Source organism: Seriola aureovittata, chromosome 18, assembly GCF_021018895.1.
Source record: "Seriola aureovittata isolate HTS-2021-v1 ecotype China chromosome 18, ASM2101889v1, whole genome shotgun sequence".
Lineage (NCBI taxonomy): Eukaryota > Metazoa > Chordata > Actinopteri > Carangiformes > Carangidae > Seriola > Seriola aureovittata.
In genome coordinates, this window is record NC_079381.1 from 3,351,825 (window position 1) to 3,375,772 (window position 23,948).

At 41.2% G+C, this 23,948-nt stretch overlaps 1 protein-coding gene across 3 annotated transcripts; it reads right to left on the bottom strand.

Moving 5' to 3' along the window:
• Nucleotides 1–214: 214 nt before the first annotated feature.
• Nucleotides 215–22,510, bottom strand: fech (ferrochelatase). Of its 3 annotated transcripts, XM_056403719.1 has the most exons (12): nt 22,320–22,503; nt 20,261–20,645; nt 19,923–20,013; nt 17,149–17,268; nt 16,255–16,403; nt 15,633–15,767; nt 13,244–13,350; nt 12,718–12,816; nt 11,421–11,528; nt 9,567–9,731; nt 7,332–7,391; nt 215–5,770 (listed from the first exon to the last, which is right to left on the bottom strand). In XM_056403719.1, exons 2-12 carry the CDS (start codon nt 20,334–20,336, stop codon nt 5,633–5,635), a joined length of 1,248 nt encoding a protein of 415 aa, XP_056259694.1. In that variant the 5' UTR covers nt 20,337–20,645; nt 22,320–22,503; the 3' UTR covers nt 215–5,632. The 3 variants fall into 3 exon arrangements, with proteins under 3 accessions (XP_056259694.1, XP_056259695.1, XP_056259693.1); XM_056403720.1 differs by lacking the exon at nt 20,261–20,645 and having other exon boundaries at nt 22,320–22,510; XM_056403718.1 differs by lacking the exon at nt 22,320–22,503 and having other exon boundaries at nt 20,261–20,783.
• Between the last annotated feature and the right edge of the window lie 1,438 nt (nt 22,511–23,948).

The window sequence follows — 23,948 nt, forward strand, 5'->3', positions numbered from 1 at the left end:
GTCCTAGTAAGAGTCATTGTGACAATGTGGTACCAGACTTCTGATAATCACAATTTGGACACAGGCTTTCTTTGGTCTCCTAAGCTGTTAATAGGCCATCAGTGGATCAGTGTGATGTATGACCATCACACCAAGAATTTTCATTCAAGATAGCCCAAAGCTGCACAGTGTACAGGAGCCTTACACGAAGAAGTCACACAGTCAGTAGTTTTTTCTTTTCAAACTGTATTTTATTTTAAAGGAAGACTCGTCATTGGGTGTAATCGTGTGTTAATATCATCTCAAATATTAAAAAAAACCATGACTGAAGAGTGGAGACGGATGGTTTGTGTGATGTGGAACACGTCAAATGAACAAAAATAAATAAATTCAAATTACTTAAAATACGCTGGCGCTGCAAGAAAGCTGTAGCGATTTTGTTATATATACACACACACACAACTCAAGTGCTGCACAATGCACTTTGAGCTAAACACACACACACACAGAGCAAAACAGTGTTTAAAAGAACAGAGTTGTCATAAACTGACACACAGGATAATTGAAAAAAAAAAACATGTTTGTGGAGGAAAAACCCAGCCATCACAGACATGAGCATGTCCTCCTGCTGTGGCATTAAATCTTTGCCATTTCTGCACAAATTGGACTTTTTCCAGGTTTCAGAGTTGTATTAAAGTGATAATTTGGTTTTTAGAGAATTTTTCACTTATCGATTTGCAGTTTGAAGGTAATGTAGAACATCGAGACTAGCTAAGCTCATTTGCTGAATGTGTTTGGGCTCAGCGAGCAGAGAAATCCTTAAAGCTGCCACTTGAACCCAAATGAGCTGAGTGTTGCTAATGTCACTATTTATCCTGCCTTCAGTTATGCATGCGACATGAGACATTAAACAAAGGAGACCCTGAGTTTGTCAAACCCTTGGTTAAGTATTCCTCAAAAACCAAACCATCCCTTTGGAACCTGTGGAAGAGCACCGAAAGTGTTTGTACTGAATGAGACGTGTCGTAAAGTGCATATCTGTATGCATACACAGTGGAAGCAGAAAAATGTACCAAGCAAAACAGCTGTACAACTTATGCAAGCATTGTTGGAGACTACCAATGGACACAACACGCAGCCATGTTGGAGGACTGCTAAAATGTCAAACTGGATGTGTCAGATGTGCTGGTAGGAGGCGAATGAAGCTACAAATGAAGAGAAAAAGACTTCAGTCAAATTTTAACATCTGTCTTCCAACATGGCGTCTTGTTGTTGGTAATTAGTGGCAACCATGTCCAGCCATTATGTGGTAGATGGTATTATGTTTACTATGCTGACTGGAAAAAGGCAGAGTGAGACGAGCTCCTCCCAAAGCGAAACGCAGACGGGGTTTCAAATGTGTTCAAGCAGCTCCACTGACAGTAAGTGCTCAAATGAGAGATATTATCAGTCTGAGTCCCATTTTTCTTTTCTGAGCGACTGTTTCAAGCTCAGACTATCACAAAGTTCAGCGTGATTGGACAGTGACATAATGAGAACATCCAATTAACCAAGTAGCACAGTTTGTAGCCAATTGCACAAGTTAGCTGGTGAGCTAACTAGCCGTTGAGAGAGCAGTACAGCACGCGAGTCAATAAGCTAACTAGCAAAGTCACAGCGTGAGATGTGATGAAGTCATGTTCATTGTTATGCAGTAGAAAAAGAAAACATGCCAATATTATTACTATATTGAGAGTGTTTGCACATTGACCCAAAATAGTTACCTCCATTTTTAGCCTTGTAGACACGGCACATTGTTAATTAGCTCATTTTGTCATGTTACATATTTGTAGCTGTTCATAAACAAGTGACACCAGCTACAAACAGTGTACAGCCACTGAGTTAATTAGCTCGTTTACTATATTAGTTTAATATTGATATTTGTTTTAGATGCCACTGCCAGTGACGTAGACTGTGCGGACACTTTGTTAGTTCCTTTCATCAAGTGGAAGATCTGTAGATGTGAGGAATCTTTCTTTCCATCAACAGAGTTGTGGTGTGCAGACTGACAGAAGCCGTGAGCCACAATGAGTCTGGTTGAAACAGAAGAATTAAACAGTGAGTGGCTGAGAAGCCAGGTAGCTCACTAGCTCACCTCTCTCTCGTTAGCAGATTAGAACAATAGCTAAATGTATCAATTTAAATTACTGCAATCTGGAATAAAAAAAACTACGGAAGCCAAGAAAGGCCAAACTTGCAAATATTTTTTAATTCTGTTATCAAGATAACAGAGCTTTCTTTTTAACGAGATAATTACCGTTATCTCAAGACAAGCTCGTTATCTGCAGATAATGTAATAATTATCCAGGGTTATACCATTATCTCAAAATAATGGGATTATCTGAATTATTATCGGCATGATTATCCCGTTATCTCAAGATAATCCTGTTATCTCGAGATAAAGGAATAATTAATTTTAATTATTCTGAGATTCCATTATCGAAATAATGGAATAACTATCTCATTATCTCGAGATACTGGAATAATCATCCCGTTGTCTCGAGATAATGGAATAATTATCCCGATGTCTCGAGAAAACAAAGCTCTGTTATCTGGAGATAACGGGATAAAATAACATTTGCGAGTATGGCCTTTCTCCGCTTCCGTATAAAACATCTCAGTCAGGATCTTTTTCTCTGAATTGAAACACAAGGAGAGAGCTGTCGATGGCCCATGTCACAGCAGGAACATGCAAAGTCAGATTTCAGGGTTGATTTTTCCTGTCAGCATTTTGGTTAAGCACATATAAAATTTACATAAAGCACAAGTCCAGTATTTCTAGTTAGCCAGTGTAAAAGGCACATTGTTATGGCATAACCGAACAAAAACAGTAGAGGGGGAACAGGGTCAGAGGTCAAGTTACTGTCCATAAAATGTAATGTAAGGTTTGACTTTGACATTCACACGTTATTAGGGCGTCTCATCCCAAGCGAACACGAGGGCAGGTGGAACCCAACCAGCAACCTTGAAGATATTTTCTGTAGCTGCAGTAACCACTGGTGAAGGAAGATGCAGCATTCTGTATGTCAACCTACTGACTAGAGTGAATTTAAAGGTTTTTCAGTTAGTTGCACTGTGATCAAGGAGGTGTGAGTGGACAAAGAAACTGTGTTGAGGCTTAAGCTGAGGTCACAGTCTATCAACAGGGAAACTAAGCTCTTATCCTACACTCCACGTATTTAAGTTTCTGACACATCTGAGCTACTTCTCTACATTGTAGTTTTTAAAAGTATACGTACTGCATTAAGGGACAACTCCAGCATCATTGTAGTTTGTCATAGCGTAGTCACTGTAATGCTCCTTTATGCTTTTCCCTCATTAGTTACTATTTTCTGCTCCTGTCACACCTGCTGGGATGTGAGGTCTATAAACTGATGGTGAAAACATTTTGTCTTATCGACAATAAAAGCACCGTTGGCTAAATGCTAAATTTGTTCCTAAATCATTTCGCTATCGATCAATCAATGAAGATCAGTAATGAAAAGTAGCATCTGCACATAATTAGCTTTGAGGCTCCACATGACTTTAACTAACATGCTATCAACCGCCATGGAGCGCTACAGACTGTTTGCATGTAACGATACAAAGCTGCGTTTTCCCTTTTTCAACAAGCTCACAGCGTTAGCTGTCGTCATCTTTGCTTCACTCAACATTTGGAAGGGCCCATCGGACTGTTTGTGTTGTGTTCGACTCGGAAATTGGAAGCCAGCAGCTCAGCGTTAGCTCTGAATGACTTACTTTTCATCTGATTTCATACCTGCTACTCACTGCTGTGTCTATTCAGCATTATTGAGAGGAGTGGTTGTAGCCAGTGTTAGCTGTCTCACAGTTGTCTGTCAGTGGAGATGAACTCTGATAAGCTGGTAAGTGGACCTTTGACCTTAAATTCTTTTGTTTAACAGATTAATAACTTAAACATCAACAAGCGCTGTAGCATTAATAAGGAAATCAAAAGCTGTAACATTTACTCCCATGTGTTTTCTCCCTTCAGGGCCCTGACGGATATCATTTCTGTAATAATGACTGAACTTCCTTCTTCTGAAACTACGGTACAACGGTACATTTCTGTTGTGTAGGAGCGTACAGAGGCTCCAGCACCGTTCACTACCTTTGTATTATTTTAATAATGTGTTGCACTCTCTGATGCATGCGTTGCGTGTGTGGATTTTCCGCTCCCCTGCACTTTAAGTAACCAAAACAAAAAACATAACTTCATCGGTTTTAATTTAACAGCTAATTTACTTTGTCTTCAATCCGCTTTGTTAATATCCATTTACTGAGCCAGTTTCTCTCAAAATGAGGAACAGGCAGATGAATACTTAAAATGAAGTGACAACTGCCTCATTTCAGCAGAGAAGAGAAAAAAAGAGAAAACAGTATAAAAATAAAACATGTTAATGAATTTGTATAGTAATAATGTAATTCTCCTCGCTTGTAAACCATCTCAAAATACCCTGACATTTTTTCATGACACCCTGAGAGGTTCAAACCCCTTACGCTTAATTTTTCTTTTTTTAAATCTCTGCTGTACGACATTCTGGTTTACTGAAATCATGCAGTGTCTCTTTATAAACATTAGCTCCGTTCAGCACCAACATAGATTGAGGAGTAATATAATAACTGACACTTCTATTCACATTATTAAATCTTCGTGAAGTGAATTAAACAAGCTTAATCTGAATTGAAATATTGAAATCACTCTTTTCTCTCTTAAACTCACTGGTATCACCTGTCAGGCAGCAGCATTTTGAGCAGCATCAACCTCCTCCAATCACATTGCAGGGATTGCAGCAGAGTGGGTGGGGTTACGAGCTGGAGGGCCAATGGCGTGAAGCGAAAGGTGAGAAGACGGGGGAGACAACCAGCCGCCCAACCAGATCCGTTGTGTGCAGTGTCGTCGTCCTGTTCGACTGTTAATTCATTCAACACTAGCGAGAAGAGAAACGGGGTCTCTGGTGGAGGTTTGCAGGGGCTAAGTGAATGGAATGTAAGCAAGGGAAATGTAATAAAAAAAAACAAAACACGAAAAAACGAATAAACTAGTGCAAGGCTTTTTTCCTGTAGCTTTGATGTGTTGTGAGCAGTTTCTGCAGAGTGTCAGTTCTTTCATCGACACAGACTTTAATCAAATAGAATCTGCAAATCCTCGCAGAGTGTTTATATTACTTCCAGCAAGTTCATTTAAAATCTAATGAGCAATTTGTGCTTTACTGATGCGAAGTGCACATTTCAAAATCATGTGGCATCTTTTGACATTCTTCAAAATGAATCTGTGTTCAGTATTTTGAGTTGACTTTGCCCCATTTAAACAATAAATCTGGTGATGTTCAGTATTTTTCTTGATGTCAACAAATCCCACGAAAAGACCAAAACCAACAGAATTTATTTGCAGAAACCATTTGCTCTGTTCTTCATGTTAAATTTTCCATGTGAACTGACACTTGCTGGGGAAACTGCGTGTGTTCATGTGTATGTATGAAGCGTCTGTGTATTGAAGAAGGCCTTATGTTTCTTCACAGGTAGCCCCGCAGCAGGAGAGGCATCAGAGTGTGTGTGTGTGTGTGTGTGTGTGTGTGTGTGTGTGTGTCTGTGTGTGTGTGTTTGTTATGTGTTTCTATGAGAGTTTCTGGTTGGCAAAGAAGGCCTTGGTCTCTCCGCAGGTGGGGTTTGTACACAGCGGGCAGCGCAGGGTCAGCTGGCGGGAACACGGCTTGTTGGACTTCAGGTGGGACTGGACCAGGTCTGCCAGAGCCTGGACAGAACAAACGACACACACATTCAATATGGTGAGGGAGAGATTAACAGAGACCCTCGCTTCATCTGTGAGACCTGGAGACTATTTCATTCACTAACTATTTCACGTTGCTTTTACTTTGCTGGTTTTCAAGCAATGCGAAGCTACCGTCACTAATGCCCGACACTGACGCAAAGATGTTTCACATTAAAAGCATTTCAGCAGATCCAAGGAAACCGAGGGACATAATCTTTAGTTTCCTGTTAGGCTTTTAATTTGAAACACCTGCAGGAAGTGTTGAGTTTCATTTAGAGAAACTTAATAGCGATCATAAAAAAGGTGAAGTGAAGAAGTAAATAAAAACTATCCTCCTGTTAAAGGAATAGTTTGACATTTTGTGAAATGCTAAATAATTAGCTCTCTTGGTTAGCGTTAGATTGATATCACTCTCATATCTTTCCTCTATATATGACGCTACTGCCAGGAGACAGCTTATATTAGCTGAGCATTAAGACCATTTCCCTGTTTCCAGTCTCTCTGCTAAGATAATCTAACCTGCTGCTGGTGCTAGCTTCACATTTACTGTGCAGACATTAACGACATTAAACCAACCAACTCTGCACAACAGAGTGAATAAACGGAAATTGTACATTACACTGAATTTACCATGTGTGCTATTAAGAGTGCAGTTAATCCCACCTCCCTCCAAAACAGAGGAGGAATATTAATAATGAAAGAGAAAATGAAAGGGTAAGACTATGAGAGAGTGAAAAAAGTAAGCTGGTTGTACAAGTTAGTAATCTGAGAGTGGATTTATCAAAATGAACCTCCACCACCAGCTACAGTGAAACTCATGTTCTGATGAATGTATTTTTCTTTATTTTCCAGAGGCTGCTGCAGACGGAAGCAGACTGAGAAACTAAAACCACACGAAGGAAACCATCCTTCAGTAACTACCAACTAATCATCCTCTAGGATATTGATTTATACACTCACTCTCTCTCTCACACACACACACACACACACACACTCAGAGACTTGGTGAGAGGTCTTTGAGCACGGCGGGTTTGACCAGCTAGCCAGTCGGGCGGTTCAGTTCTACTGTAGTCAGCTCTAAAGGTTCCCATTGATCTGCCCCCTTCCTTTAATAAACCCCCCACACACACACACATACATACACACACACACACACACACACACACACACACACACACACACACACACACACACAGCTGTTACAGCTGGAGGAGTTGCCTGTTGTGAGAAAGGTTGCAGGGTTGAGGATAAAGGGAAGGAGGGAGGTGACATGGGAAAGGAAGAAGGTATGGAAGGAAGCAATGAAGGAAGGAGGAATCCATTTGCTGACAATTTATCTCTTGCCTTACTTCCTTCAATCCGATTCACTATGTACGTCTCATTTACTCTCTTTTTTTAATTCAATTATCTTTCTCTTCAAACTGAACGTCTGTTCTAGTCTGTAAAATACAGAAATGTTCTTAATCTGTTGGAAAAGGACTTTAAAATGTGTTGTGTTTGTCCATGTTTATAGACATGAGTGGGCTCAGTGTGTAAAACGTACCTTCATGAAGAGAGGGTTTCCATTCAGTGACTCTGCTCTCCTGATGTTCTCCACACCGCACTGAAGACAGAGGAGGAAAGACAAAAAGCCGCCCGTTTTTATAAAAAAGTGAAACACACCACAGTTAATAAGAACCACATCAAACTAGTTTACAGACAGTTTATTTATACTGAGAAAATATCATTAAATAAAGTTCAAAATTCAACCGACTGAAGATAAAAATAGAAAATTGGTAGAAAAAAAATAGTGGTCATTTTGTCAGTTGGCATTTTGGAGTGGTCCAGACAGCGCGCGCATGTGTGTGTGTGTGTGTGTGTGTGTGTGTGTGTGTGTGTGTGCGCACATGCTGTCTGGGACTCACCAATTTGAGTTTTAAACACTACAGTGAGAAAGTGTTTGGAAAGTGAGGATGTGTTCCTCACAAGTATAGAAGTAAAAAAAAAAAGTGCTTGCATCTTCATGGCACCAGTCACATTGATCCGTGGTCACCTCACTGGTGCCTTTACACAGACCACCCCCCACCCCCACCACACCCCCACCCACACACAGGAAACATGGATGAAGCTGACACATCTGACAGACGTTTGCTTAACCTCTACATCATCTCAGGTTAAGATCCTATGACTTTGTCCCATTACGAACTCTAATCTTCGTCCTAATCCCAAATCACGGTCCTACAACAAGGCGATGGTAAAGTCACAGTACGCAGTTTTTCCCCTCATCTTTCCATCTTTGGGAGGATATTAGGTCTTTATAAACACTCACAAAACAATCATTTAAAAATGTATTTATCCTTCATCAATCTGCACTCAACAGCCCATAATGTGAAAAGCGAAAACTGAATTTTAGACATAAGCATTCAGACCTTGGGCAGTGATTACAGCCTCTAGTTTTCCTGGGTCAGACGCGACAGGCTCTGCAAATCTGGATTTAGGGATTTTGTGCCGTTCTTCTCTGCAGATCCTCTCAGGCTCCATCAGGCTGGACGGGGCCGTCAGTGGATAGACGTTGCCAGGTCTGACCAGAGATGTAAGACTGTGTTCAAGTCAGGGCTCTGGCTGGGCCACTCAAGGACATTCACAGACTTATCCCTAAGCCGCTCCTGTGTTGTCTTGGCTGTGTGCTAAGGGTCATTGTCCTGCTGGAAGGTGAATCTTCACCCAGTTTAAAGTCCTGAGCTCTGGACCCGGTTTTCATTAAAGACATCTCTGTAGTTTACTGCATTCAGATTCCCCTCAACCCTGACCAGTCTCCCTGTCCCCCCCACAGCCTGATGCTGCCTCCATCACGCTTCACTGTTGTGATGGTGTTGGGCAGGTGATGAGTGGTACCTGGTTTCCTCCAGATGTGACCCACAATCTTTGTTTTTTCAGACCAGAGAATCTTACAGTCCTGCAGGTTCTTTTAAACTTTCACAGAGGAGAGGCTTCGTCTGGAGACTCTGCCGTAACGCCCTGACTGGTGGAGAGCTGTGGTGACGGTTATACTTCTGGAAGTTTTCTACCATCTCCACACAGGATCTCTGGAGCTCAACCAGAGTGACCCTCAGGTTCTTGGTCAACTCTTAGTCCGCAGCTGTAAGAAGAGTCCTGGTTGATCAAAACGTCTTTGTGTAAGAATGACGGAGGCCACTGAGCTCGTGGGAACCTTCAAGGCAACCGAATCTTTTCTGTATCCTTCCCCTGATCTGTACCTGAACACAATCCTGTCTCTGAGCTCCATGGGCAGTATATCAGATCTGCATTGTCAGCTGTGAAACCTGATATAGACAAGTGTGTGTCTTTACACATCATGCCCAAATCAGCTAAGTTTACCACAGGTGGACTTCAGTCAAGGTGGAGAAAACATCTCAAAGATGACCAAGGAAAATGGAGGAGCCTGAGCTGAACTTCAAGAGTCACAGCAAAGTGCTTGAATACTTAAAGATGCAGCATAACAAAATCTCTGAATACTTTCTGAATGTACCGTTTTCTTTAAGATTTACACAAAACTGAAACCGAAGGCTGCCTGGAAGGAAAAATCTAAATCCAAAAGCTTATGGATGATTTGGAAAATGATAAAAAAAATAAAATAAATACAGTCCATAACTGCCTTTATGGTTCTTTACCCAACAAACCATCCGTCTGGAAAAACTAAGGCAACATTATGTGACACTTTCTATACTAAACTTAGCAGACAGAAGTCGACAGAGCAGAAAGGAAAATGCCTGGAGCTGCTGGTAAAGGTTTTTCTTACCTCCTCCCCCAGCACCTGCCCGTATTCAATGTCCAGTTCGTGTAGAGTCTCTATGTGGTCAGAGGTGAAGGCGATGGGCACCAGCAGGATGTTCTTCTTCCCTCGTTCACACAGACCTTTAATCACCTCGTCCGTCTGAGGGCCTAGCCATGGCATGGGGCCCACCTGAGAGACGGATGATGAAGACCATGAGTTGACAGGACACAGAAGTTTCTCTATCACGTCGAACCCTCTGTTAATGTTTCCCTAATTCCTGTAGATGTTCAGTGCACGCAGAGGATGTCCGCCTTCGTTTTGAATCACTCCATGACGTTCCCTGTAGAGCAAGGATAAACTGCATTTTTAGAATAGCAAAGTCTTTCTCCTCTCTGGGACAGTAGCAACGCTCAAGACTCTTAGGGCCTGGTTAACTCGTTCTTACAGCTGTCCCAGAACGTTGGAAAGGAGTAGTGACAAGCCCGTCGTCATGGAGGGGGGGGGGGGCATTGTTTAAAAACGGGGACATCTGCGCTCATTTTCAGACAGTCTCTGATACAAATAGTTGTGTAACAAACAAAACTACAATCACCTCCTCGTGGTCGTCTGCCTCCTCCACTCAGACTAGTTTCAGATTACATCCCCGTTTATCCAGAGTCATGTAAAATATGAACCATTTGTGCGAAATGACCTTTGACCACCAAAGTCTAATCTGATTTGCACTATTGCTGAAGTATTGTACATTGTTATGTGGATTGTTTGTAAGTTTTTTTTTTTTTTTAATATAAAATTGTACCTTCCTTGGGATGAGGCTGTACAAAAATGTCCACTGAGGTGGACAATAAAATCAATCAATCAATCAATCAATCAATCAATCAATCCCCAACTCTGTTCTGTGACAAAATAATCTCAACTCAATATTCCATTTACCAGCCTTTTATCAGCTTTCAACCATATTGACAGTGAGATCTGGTCAACACATATACCTGGTATCCTCCCTGTAACGTATGAATACTATAACACTATTTAATATCATTCGGAACTTCCTACATGTTGGGTTCGTTGCAGAAAGTGTGAGTGTTTCCACTCCAGCCTCCATGTCTGGTTAATTCTAACATTATCTACAGATTCATTCATTCATTCATTCAGAACGATTCATGTCAGCTACTGCGACCTGAGGTCCAAGAGCGACGAGGTTTTCTGCTCTAGTGAAGCTGCTCTGCAGTATGAGACAGGCGAGTGGCTCCTCCTTGTGGCGACGATAATTGAAACAGCACTTGAGGGTGATACTGACAACTAAGATGAACTATGCAGTGATGTACAGTTAGTGAATATAAAGATTAATATGAATACTATCCTGCAAGAATATACAAGTAAATACAATAATACAAGTAAGTATGTACAAGTACCAGTAAGTTACATCCTTTGCTGCCTGATACTCTCCTGCTGTCCACCTCTTTAAATCAGAATGAAAGCAGCGCAAAGGAACAACAGAGTGGATGGATGAAGTTAAAATAATGAAGAAAAAAAAATTTACAAAATGAAAAACAAAAAGTGAAAAAATAAAATCCTAAAACCTAAAAAGCTAAAAGTAATTTTACAAGGTAATTTCATTGTGAATCAGGTATTAATAAAGCAATTACTGGATCATTGGGGTTCTTAAACTTATGTTTAGTAAATACTGGGTATCTATGGGGTTCAGTGCTGGGAAACAAAACTGAGGTCTTCCACCATACTTACATTTATTTACCAACAGGAACTGCCAAGTATTTTATTAGGACCTGAGTAGTACCATGAAATTATACTGGAAATCACAGGCTGTGTGTGTGTGTGTGTGTGTGTGTGTGTGTGTGTGTGTGTGTGTGTGCGTGTACTCACCCTGGACTGCCACACCAGTCTGTAAGGGTTACAGTGTCCCAGTCTCTCCATGACTCTTTGAACTGTGGCTCCCACTTCCTGAGGATACGGGTCACCTCTGTTTACAACCTGCACAGGGAACACAACAGCAGTACTGTCAGGCTTACTAGTAGTAGTAACAGTGTCAGTATCAGCAGTAGTAGTAGTATAGTAATAATGGTAGCAGCAACTGTAGTAGTAGCAGCACCACTGTGAGTAATGGCAGTACTACTACTACTAGGAGTCTTAGAAGTGTAGTAGCACATTAGTAGCAACAGCAGTAGCACCAGTAGTAATAGTATTAGTATTATCATCAGCAAAAGTACTTGCACATGTAGTAGTAGTAGTAGTAGTAGTAGTAGTCTAATTAGCAGCAGTAGCAATAGTATTGCTAACTAGCGCTGGGCATTGAAATCCAGTACCTTTATAGTACTAATGGATATGCTTTAGTGGTTTTACTGTATAAAGACCATATAAAGAAAAGGGACTCATTCAGTACAATGCGACAGATTTAAGTAATGGGAACTGAATCTTCATTGTACACATGTCATTTAAAGACCCAGTTCATTACTGAGGAAACATATGTTGATGCAACTGATTTTTCCTTGGATACTAATAGATCAAGGTTTAACATCCCTTTGTATTTGCATTGGACATTCACCACCCTGTATAGCATCTATGCTGGACTGGACCACAGCACCCTGCCAAAGCCGCTCTATTAACTGTCCTATGCTTCAAGCCCCCTGAGTTTACTCTGTTCAAGACATGATCTCAAACCGCTTCGCCTCAGTGTGCAAATGTTTTCATTGAGTATTGTCCCCTTGAATTTTAACTCTGTATTTGTGTGTCTCTGCACATCATTGAAAATGAGGGAAATCTGAATGATCTTCGAGGTTTAAAGAAATAAATGAACAATGAAAATAATAAAAAAGGAAAATGAAGCACCGAGCTGTTAAGCAGTATGAATGAGCAGTGAATTCAATAAAATCATGATATCTATCCCCTTTGCTAGCAAAATCCCAACTGTGCTGCTTTCAGCTTCCACAGTGTGAAGACTTGCTGCAGTTGTTTCTTGTAAGATAGCAAGCTAAAGTATTCGCTAATACTTATGTCTTTGCACCTTTACGTTACTAGCAATAGTGGTAGTGTCTATCAGTAGTACTATCAGCATCTATCAATAGAACTAGCAGCAGTGGAACTATCAGTATTATCAGTGTCAGCAGGTGAAGCAGCAGTGGGAGTAGTATTACCATCAGCTGTAGCACTTCTTAGTACTTACAGACAGAGGGAGTGAATGTGCTGAGAACAGAATGACGACGTCATCTCTCTTCGCTTCTGGAAACTTCAGCAACTCATTACTGACGTGATCTGCAAAACACTACACACGCACACGCACGCGCGCACACGCACACACACACACACACACACACACACACACACACACACACACACACACACACACACACACACACACACACACACACACACACACACACACAGCTGGTGAGGCTCCTTTTCCTCTCAGACAGAACAACAAGCTAAACATTAGAAAACAAAGCGACTCGGGTAAGAAGTCATCAAAGCACCTAATGAGCTCAAAGAAGCCACCGTTGGTTACCATAGCAACTAACAATCCTGGCTATGTTTTTGATGATGATGGGTCAGGAACTTTTTTTTTTTTTAATCAGTTGGGGAAAATTATAGTTTTGTCATGTCAACAAAAAAATGCATCAGATATAGAAAATGTTCAATCTGTGTGTGTGTGTGTGTGTGTGTGTGTGTGTGTGTGAGAGAGAGTGTCTAACCTCCACCAGCAGTGGGTGTGTGGGCCAACGGTCGATGACACTCCAGCGCATTTTTGGCCTGTCACCTCTGTTGCTGTAGTAACGGTAAATGGCGTTCAGACTGCTGCCTGTTTATACGACACACAATCACATTAATATTAATTAAATGTGCTGTATTACACAACAAACACAATCCTCTGACAACCAGCCCCACAGCAGGGTTTGAGGATGAGCGCCTCGCTGAAGCTAATTCCCAGAGACAAGACGGGCCGTCGGCCATCGTCTCTCTCAGTCAGCGTTTCCTGTCCGAGGATCAAGCACAAAAAAAATCAAAGATAAAAAGGGAATTTCATCTTTCTTTTGGACTTGTGGGGTTTCAATATAATCAGTTCCTGCTCTTTTCAAAAAATCCTTTAACGGCCATTACGTGCCAGACGATCACGTTCTTGTCTGTCGAGTCTCCTGAAAAACACTTGTTAATCTTTGACTCTATAATTAGAGGACGACAACAATTTGTGACTATGGGTCGAACCTGAATCCCTCTTTCTTTTGAATCCCAGGGACCATTCTGTTGCTGCACCGACTATCAAAGCCTGATCTCTACAAGTGACAATAGTGCAGACAAACGAGTTTGTGTAGTTTAGCTTCTGATTTGCAGCTTCTCTTTCAGCAGTTAAAGGGAAAGTTATGTGAAATATAAATGACAAAATTACACAACAATACGACACAGAGATCGATTGTCCATTTTTTTTTTAAAATCAACTTATTGTTGTGAAAGGGTGTTAGACAACCTGGTTAAAGTCTGAACACTGTTTTAAAACCCAATTTCAGACATGTGAAATGTTTCTTTTATTTATTAAAGCAAAAATATGGCGATTTTAGGGCATTTTCTCCATCTAGACCAAAACTGGCCAGCTATCTTATAGAAAACCCACATTTAGACACAAAGATGTCAAACCTGGACTTAATCAAGGAGTAGACTCCACTGACTGTGTACGGCACAGATTCAGATTTGTGAAGCCTTTAGTGATTTCACTGCTTCTTCCCTCATCCAGACCACATCACACCACGTCTGAATCGAAGAGCGCTTGAGCTGGACTCGTCAAATCTGGACTAGATTAACAGGGAGGGTTTAAAGACGGTTTCAGATTTGTGAAACTTTTATTCTATTTGCAAACAGGTCTTTGATATAGACCTGGTCTACTGTGGTCTGGATGGAGAAAAGGCATTGAAATGGCAATTTCTTTGTTATCATAAATAAAATAAAGGTTTCACAAATGTGAGAGCAGGTTTTAAACAGTGTTAAAGACTTAACTAGGATATCTAACACCCTCTCACAAGAATAAGGTGATGAAAAATCAGCAGGTCGATGTTGGAAGTTCCCCCTTAACTGCTGAATGGGAAGTTGACTTCGGTGCTGTCAGACAAGCCTGGGCTCAAGTTCAACTCTGATTCTCAGCGATGAGAAGCACCTAGCCTTCAACTGCAGACTCTCAACATGCTAAACTTTAAATACTGGTCATTTTCATTTAGTATGGAGTATGGAGTGTCAGCTTCAATAAATGTTATGAAGACTAAAATCAAAGAAATGATGCTCACAGACACACACACACACAGACATTCACACACTGCTGCTATTCATGTAACTCTCTTGGTCAGTGCCAACTTTGACAGCAAAACAACAAAAGTAATCGGTGATAACCAAAGACGCTTTCTAAATTCAAACAAATAAACTTGACATAAACACATGCCCTATGAGCGATATAAGGCACCATAGTTGGCTGTTATTGCTGTGATGTGTGCAGACTTTTTAACAGGACTTGTACATATTTTCTCACCCCCTTTATTTTGCCTTCTGCATTGATTTTCTCCTCGGTTTTTGTTATATGTTTTTTTTCTGTGGAACTTCCCATGTGTTTAGACTGTAAGCTAATCCAATCTAAACAAGCTGGGGGATGCTGGGTAAACAGCTGTCGAGGATCACAACAGCGGATCTCTTTGAATCACAACAATAAAATCCTCTGATGTGTGCGGCGATTGAAAAGATCCTCCATCCAGCATGAGATCTGCAGTCTGAGAGAGTTCAGTGAGGCGTACTCCCAGCAGAATAAGATCATGCCCAGTTTGATTTTGTTTAGAGTGTACTGAGATACATGTGTGTGTGTGTGTTTATCAGAGGGTAAAAGGTTGGATAACAGCGTGGGTGTGGTCATGCTAACGGCCACAAACGTCTTTTTTATCTTATTATTCTCCCCAATTGAGTCATTGCGTGTTATCTTTGGAAGATTAACGAGGACCCCAAGCAAGATAATAACTTTCATTTCTCCTGTAGCGCAGCTGTAAGGAGAATATATATCTGTTTTCAGCTTTACGTTTAATTTTCTGCATCCATGCTATGCGTGACTGTCACCTGTGGTGGAGCAGCTGTACTGAGGATACTGTGTGAAGGCCACAGCTCTCTCCACCCCGTCTTTCTCCATCTCCTCGATGGCCGTCTCCGTCAGCGGGTGAACGTACCGGAAACCGATGTAGAACTTGTGCGGAGCTGATGAGAGAGTCATGGAGAGAGAGTCAATAACTGCCAACCACGTGAAATGTTACAGTTTGAGTAAAGCTGGCTGTGAGAAGCACTAATCTATTGTTTCCATGTTGATTTAAATAGCTGAATAATCAAATAAATACTTGCCAGGAACATAAAGGGAAGGTGTTGTTGTTTACATGTTATTTACAGCCTCAATCAGGTTTGTATACCACTAGATACGGTCAGTTTTCAAACCGCTGCTCACTGTTCGCGTTCTTATCAGCGAGGTGTGTCGAGGGCGTGTGAAGAGACACTCCTTCACTGTGTCACTATCTCCACTTCACACACACGCTCTGCTGCTCGCCACAGAGTCCACCAGCAGAAAACACAGCAGTGCTGCTCAGTTTTCATACGTGAAACAATAATCAACCGTAAGTTCTTACATCAGTCTCTAAAAACAAACATACACAAACTTTCTCAAACTCTCAGGGTTCCGACGACCCTCCCTCACCTGTGTCAGGACTCATCTCGTCTAACAGCTTCACCATGCCCTCTCCCTGCATAGAAGTCCAGCGTTTGATGGGCGAGCCTCCTCCGATCTTACTGTACTGCTCCTGGATCTTAGGCGTGCGACGCTTGGCGATGAACGGACCGAGCTTACTGCAGGAGGACAGATTGAAGAGTTATGACCACGACACTCAACACGCTGCAATTGGAATCACTATCGTTTTGAGAAATTAAAAAAAAAAAAAAAACACTGATGTGCATTATTTCTCAAAGAGTCACAAGGCAAAGATGTGGGGGAAAATCTGCTTTCAAAGGTTCTGTGTTACATGTAAAAATAGACCTTTCTCCTCGACAGCGACAAACATTGTGTTTGTCCACCGTCAGTTACTATGCAACACACAGACACACAGCAGAGAGCTGTGACCCAACAACCTTCCATATTTGTTCCCTCACAAGAAATGTGTAAGGCCATTAACAGGTTACTTCCTAAAAGAGGTTTTCATCTAAAAAACCAAGAGAAATGTTGATGCATTTTTGAACAGCTCAGTCTCTTTCTCTGTGTGTGTTTGTCCATCTGTCAGTCAGTTGTGCTTTCCAGACTTCATCTGCATTGTTATTTTTTCGCTGTAAAGAAAATGAGCTTATGTCCCAGGTAAGAACTTGTATCCATAGACAAACACACACTAGATTATATATACATTTGTTTATATACTAACTGCTGATAACTGTGGCATTTTTTGTGCAAGGAGACTGGCAAAGCTGTAGACGGTCTGACTCCATCAGGTTGCTGGTCCCGACAAAGACATCAACATCTGCTGCTCAGTTTTGCCGCTCACTATTTAAAAAGCTTTACTCAAAAGACAATATGTGTGAGTGTGTGTGTGTCTGCAGTGCGTACTTCTGCACAGGGAGTTTCATCAGGTCTGTGTCCATGAAGAGCCGCAGCAGGAAGTCATGCACATCCTCAAGTTTCTCGGGTCCTCCCATGTTCAGCATCAAGATGCCTGTCTTAGGTTTCCTGTAGATGCAAGAGATTAATAATCAGTAATTCATGTCTCACAATGCCTCAAGCCTCAACAAGGATGAATTGGGCTTATTGATCATCATTGGCTACTAATGTATTGGATTTTACATGGAGATGTGTTATATCTGCTAATGTTTTAGCAGACTGTGCAAAGAAAAGCTGCATATTATTGATTATTAATACCTTGATTATTATGCCAACACAAAAAAGTGATAGTAATAATATCATATAAAACTATAGTTTCAGTTTCAAGGACATCTTATGAATGTTTAAAGGATAACTTAAAGGGGACATATTATGTTTTTCTGAGTTTGTCCTTACTTATAGTGTGTTATACAGGTTTTTGTGCATGTAAATGGTCTCCAGAGTCACAAGGATCACAGTTTACATCAAAGGGATTAACTCTTTCAGCCATTTTCTCTTTTGTATGAAACGCCTCATTGGGAATCCAGCCATTACTTCGTCTATTGCCCACCTGCAGGCTTGGCACGCCCCCACACAAGGCACAGCACTTAACTACTTATGGTGAAGAGTTTTCATTTGTCTTTACGGCATGGCTACAAAACTGAGTTCTTAATTTCCTGCAGAAATCTACTTAATTTGTCCTCGGTTTTCCACTGCTCCAAATATTATAGTGTGAGCCCGCACTTCAAGCCGAACTGCTTCAGAAACCACGCACAGTTAGACGTTTCATTTTCACAACGGTTAATTCTCACTTGATGTGGCCGAACAGGAGACCGATCCTCACAGCCTGTCGGTCTGCATTGTTATTGTGGATGTTAACCGCATTACGGCGACCTGATCATGTTAGTGAGAAGCAGCATAGCAAAGATATAAATGCTAAAACATTTGTCAATGTTGACATGCTGTACCTCGTTAGCTCCAGTTTAACCGCTGACTTCATTTTTTACACAAGACGTGCGGAACGTGTGGTTGCCATGGTAGTTGCCGGCAAGCTGACCAATCAGAGCACACTGGGCTCTGAGCTCTAACACAGCGTTTCAGACAGAGGGTGAAGAGAGTACAGTGTACAGCAGAAGAGGTCCTACTGGAAGCACCTAATGTTAGCTTGTCGTATCAGTCTATAAAACTTCCACTAGCTCAAGTAGCTAATGTTCATTCTAATGAAATGAACATTACCTTGAGCCTTTTTTGAGCTTGTGTAAGTTTGTAACTCAGGCATTTAATGATGTCCACTGTACACAACGTCACTACTGTACCCGTAATCATGATTACCTTTCATGACAAGTAACATATATTACAGGTCGCCATAATCTGTGTCTACTAATGTGCGGGTTTTGTAAAATCTGGGTTTGAGACATTTCAGTCCAAATGTTTGCTTCACATTCTCTCTGACACTACATTACCGCAGGCTTTACAGTTTGTCTCAACACTCACAACACTGTGACTTCTGTGTCTTTACACACTGTTGGAGCCTTGAACACCCCTGAGGAATCTGCTGTCTCAGTCATAATTATTGCATGGTTATCTCGAAAGCACAGATGTGAGACAAAAAGCCAAAAGGACAAAGATGATAAAGACTGTGTGTGTGAAAAGACATCGATGGAAAGCCGAAGCCATTCAGTACCACTGTTTCATTTCTAATAATACCAAATGGTCAAATCAGGACATCTGGCATCTGTCAACCAACTGTTCCACAAGCCTCACACTAAGCCGTGAACGTTTCAGGGAAAAGAAATGTTCATTAAATGTATTTCTAGTGTATATGCTCTAATCTCTCTCTAATCTAAACTGTGAATCGGATCCACTGTGTCCACAGAATCCATTTTTGAAATACGTGAGTATGCCTGATAAAAAAGTTGTAACTAGCTCTGTGAAGTTCCGCTCTGCTTTTCAATGGCGTTGTCAGACTGTGGTGTTCTGCTTAGGGAACAAAAGAAAACACGCAGAGCTAAAAGCTGCTCTTCAGTGCTGCTATTAAGTGCCAACTAAGAGTCAGTGTAACCGGACAAACGACAACGACTGTCAGACACAGATGCTCAACGGTGACCCGATGACGGCCCAACGGCACACAGATGACTGACAGCCGACTATTGTTGTGTTGTGTCAGGCATCCATTAATGTTTCAGAGTGGGAATCTGTACATACAGTACCAGTCAAAAGTTTGGACACACCTACCCATTGGCAGGTTTTTCTTTCTTTCTTTTATTTTGACTATTTTCTAGAACTGAAGACATCACAACTATGAAATAACACACATGGAATTATTTAGTAAAAAAAAAACATATATTTCATATTTTAGTTTATTCAAAACAGCTTTACACAATACTGTCATTATATTAACGAGCTTCATGACGTCATCACCTGGAATGCTTTTGTGATGGTGTGAGGGGGCTTGAAGGCACAACTTAGCCAGCGTCATTACCACAGCATTCTGCAGCAGCACGCCATCCAATCTGGTTTGTGCTTAGTGGGACCATCATTTGTTTTTCGACAGGACTACAAACCCCAACACACCTTCAGGCTCTGTAAGGCCTGTTTAACCAAGAAGGAGAGTGAAGGAGCGCTGCATCACATGACCCGGCCTCCACAATCACCTGACGTAACCCCCCCTGAGATCAGCATATATGGACTTTTCAATTCCAGGTGGCTGCATGTGTGGTGAGTGTGTGTTGTGTGTGTGTTACCTGTTCTCCTGTGTCTCTGGAGTTGCAGTCTGGGCTAATGCAGCAGCAGTGGAGTGTCTCCTCATACTCAGACTGACGCTGCTCCTGGCAACTAAAGAAGAAGACATCCGGTTATTTTTTCATCTGTCCACTCACACACACACACATTTCTTTATCAAATCATCATCAGCTAAGAATTTATTGTCAAGTCCATTGAGTGTGAACAATATTTGGCCAATGAACAAAGTACAAATGTGTCACTGCAGGAAACGTTCCACATTATTAACATCTCCCCCCTCCCGCTTCACTTTAGTGAAGTAATAATTCTCCAATAACAATGAGAGCTCAACAGGCTGCACCTGCAGTGGTGGCAACAGATTGGGATGGTGGGAGGGTAATTGCATATCCGTTTTCCAGTACTGCATCCAGTAACATCCAACAACCATTTTTTTTCTTCTTCTTTAAATCTGCTGCGTAGAACTTCTGTTTTCCCCTTCTGGTAGTGACAGTAATTCTTATTTCTTTGTTTTTTCTTTTTTTTTTTTATGTAGAGCATCAGAAACTTTTCCCAGGTTTTTCTGCCATAGGCTGCACCATACTCCTACTCTGTCTCCATCGCTACAGTTGCTCCTCTCTTCAGCTCTGGAAACCAGTCATTGCTGGTTGACATAACAGGCATTGCTGACGGCGGTGGGCCAGCACAGGAATGTCTCCATGGACACCGGGTTTGATATTTGAGGATTACTGTGAAATACATACACGAGATTTGCCTAGTGTTGATATGTCATTGTATGAACTTGTTTGGTAAATGCAATGGAGTGCATTTATATAGTGCTTTTCTAGTCTTAACAACCAATCAAAGCGCTTTACACTACTACTCACATTTACCCATCCACACACACACCAAAGATATATCAGGGGGAATTTAGGGTTCAGTATCTTGCCCAAGGACACTCGTGTGGACATGTGGACTGGAGCAGCCGGGGATCACCTGCCTTCCGATTAGTGGATGACTCGTTCTACCTCCTGAGCCACAGCTGCACCTTTTGGTATTGGCTCGAATGCCCATGAGGTCCAATGGGAAGGTGGTCTCAGACTTTTGTGCAGTCCTGCACTCCAGCTTTAAATGTAATGATAAGAAGGAGCGATACGGAGAAGTGGAATGTACAGCTATAAGGTGAAAGTAAAAGCTGCAGTAGTTTTTTTTCTTCTTTTACCTACACAGTTGTGCACCATAGCAATTCATTCTTTACACTTATGCCCCAGTCTCCATTCAGTTCAATGTAATAAGTGACCAGCTGTAGTATTGTATATCTGTGATGTCATGTTATATCAAATCACTTGTTATGTGTCCACCTAAGTAAAAATAATATGGTTCTAACAGTGGTTCAGTAGTGGATGTTTACTGCACAGACAAATGATATTTGAATGGAAAATGTTGATGGTTGTCTACACTGGTGAGCTGTTTTCTCTATGACTTGCATGAGGTTAAAGTGACCCTAAACATACTGCAATAATAACCACCACTGCACCCAACAGCACTGTGTGAAATAACAATGCCATGTGCTGCACGTTGCAGAGGACGCACAGGAACATGTCTTCTGATGTATGTGAATACACAATGTAATAGTCTCTATACAGTCAGCTTTACTTTCATAACCCGGGCTGCAGTACTCTCACGCGCCACCAGGAGGCCAGCTAAGATTATGCAAGTTCACAACGCTGGAATTGTGTAACTGTGAAAATGTTCCGCTCTTTCTTACTTGACGTGAAAACACGGCTTGTTAACGGCTGCGTGTGGTATTTGCTGATCCTCTGGTCGCTACTAAATGCAGCGCAAGTACGGGATAAGTCCATTATATAACATTAACATTTAACACTAACCTACAGTAATGTTGGGCTGCATCAAGGCAACGTCTGTTAGCGACTGACTGGCGACGGAAACACCGTCATTTGTTAGTGAAATAAAAGCACGTCAACGGCCAACTGTCAGCAAATATCGGGATACTGAATACACAAACATGGCAAATATGGACATTAAACGCAACACCTGGGTCGTTAAAGTTTTTTGAAAGAGACGCCAATGCAATACAAGTAACCAATACAAATAAACATACGTTAAGGTTACAGCGAGAGCAATACTGTGAAAGTCCTAACAGGAAGTACGTTTCCATAGCCTTACAAACTTAACACCCGTTTACGAAATGTTGATACCAATGTCAGCGGCGTGTTGTTGAGTTTACACCACGTTACACCAAACAGCGACGCTCCGTCCCTCGAAACTGCTTTTAAATTAAGTCAAGGAAACGGAGTAGCACAGTTTACTCTGTGGTATTACTCCCCGAGCTACATCATAAAACTTGAAGGTTTCCGTGCACACCTTTGATGAGGCTAACTTAGCTGCACAGTCACACTCACATTGGATCAAGCGACCCGCACTGCCCAGGACTGCCATCATGGTAACGTCCTGTTTTCACTGCCGATAACAGTCTCTGGTCAAGCTGAAATGAAGGCTGGATACTTCTGCTGTGAGCCGCTGGATGCACGAGTATTTCCCCTCACTGAATGACGCGCCGTCCAGTCCTGTGTCAGTCAGATTCCTTCAACTACCACCGGCTGGCCGTACTTACTAGTTTTTCAACGATAATTCGGAAACTTCCGGTTTTTAGTTTCAAAATAAAACCACTAATGATGTTAGTGCAACGTTTTAGATGAGATTTGGATCTGTAACATACTAATCGTTTATTTATGAATTATTGAAATAGTTACAAACATAAAAAGACATGCACACACACACACACGCAAACGAGTCTGGTGTATTTATATATATATATATATATATATATTATATATATATATATATATACTATTCCGTGTGTGTGTGCGTGTGTTTGTGTATGCATGTATGTATGTATATGCAGTGCAGTACAACATCCCTCCCTCTCGTGTGATATTGCTTAAATATGTGATGTATATAATCACATGTGATGTATATAATCACAATGTGATACATATAATGACATCTATTTTTGATTTGTACTCACTTTTATCCTAAACGTCTGATTTCATGCTTTTCTCATGAAGACAATTTTGTCATATTTCCGGTCTAAGGCTTGCTTACTCTGGTTAGCTTGACGCAGGATCGTTCTCTTAGTATGGCGTCACCACTACGTCGGTCTAAATTACAAGTTAACTCCGCCTCCGCTCGTGCCGGTCATGCCCACACCAGACTCGTTTGCGTGTGTGTGTGTGTGCATGTATTTTTATGTTTGTGTGGACAATCATTATAAGGACATCTCTGTCTTGTGATGACATTCTGATGGACCTCACACCTGCAGGACGGACGGAAATAAAGAAAGGGGGAGAGGGAGGAGGAACAGTACAGAGCTCTGATTACAATACTTACAAAATAAAGATTACAGTGATAAGTCTTGAAGAAATTATCAGATGATTATGTCTGTTTTTATTGTTGAGCTGAAAATGATACAATTCCTTATTTAAATAATTTTCCGTCCCAGTGGACGATGTGGTATAAAAGTGTATGGACATACCTGTCCTAATACTTTTGTCTTGTTTCTTTTGGCCATGCAGAGTATTTTCTTCCCTTAAATATGGCTAAGTCTAAAAGTAACTACCTTAAAATAATTAGAATACATGAATGGATGGGGATTCAGTCCAGTAAATGTGTAAAGGGACATGGTTTTATCCACCCATGGTAATCTACAACTTTGTATTCAACTGTTTTATGAAAATCTGAGTTGAAGTCACCACATAGGCAATGCTGATATATAAATGTGATTGCTCTAATAAAAAAAAACTTCACTATTATGATATTAAGAGGCAGGACAGGCCATTTAAAAAAATAATAAAAGAAGCATTATCAGGATTTCATGCCATCCACATGACTGAGTTCACAAGACCGTTATTAAAAATAAATATTTCTCTTCCGTGAAAACATGTCTTTCAGAAATAAAGAATGTTGGTTTTTAAAAGTGCAGCTCTCTGGGACTGAAGCTGTGTTTCCTTCTTCCTTCTTCCTTTGTGACA

Bases quoted from the DNA above. Each gene is read 5' to 3' on its own strand.
- fech (XM_056403719.1), bottom strand. From the start codon at position 20,336: ATGTTACTGGATGCAGTACTGGAAAACGGATATGCAATTACCCTCCCA. The intron at 13,351-15,632 runs GTGACAGTCACG...TCGTATAAACAG, and splicing joins GTACAGCTGCTCCACCACAG to GCAGCAGTCTGAACGCCATT. The intron at 12,817-13,243 runs GTTAGACACTCT...GTGCGTGTGTAG, and splicing joins CACACCCACTGCTGGTGGAG to TGTTTTGCAGATCACGTCAG.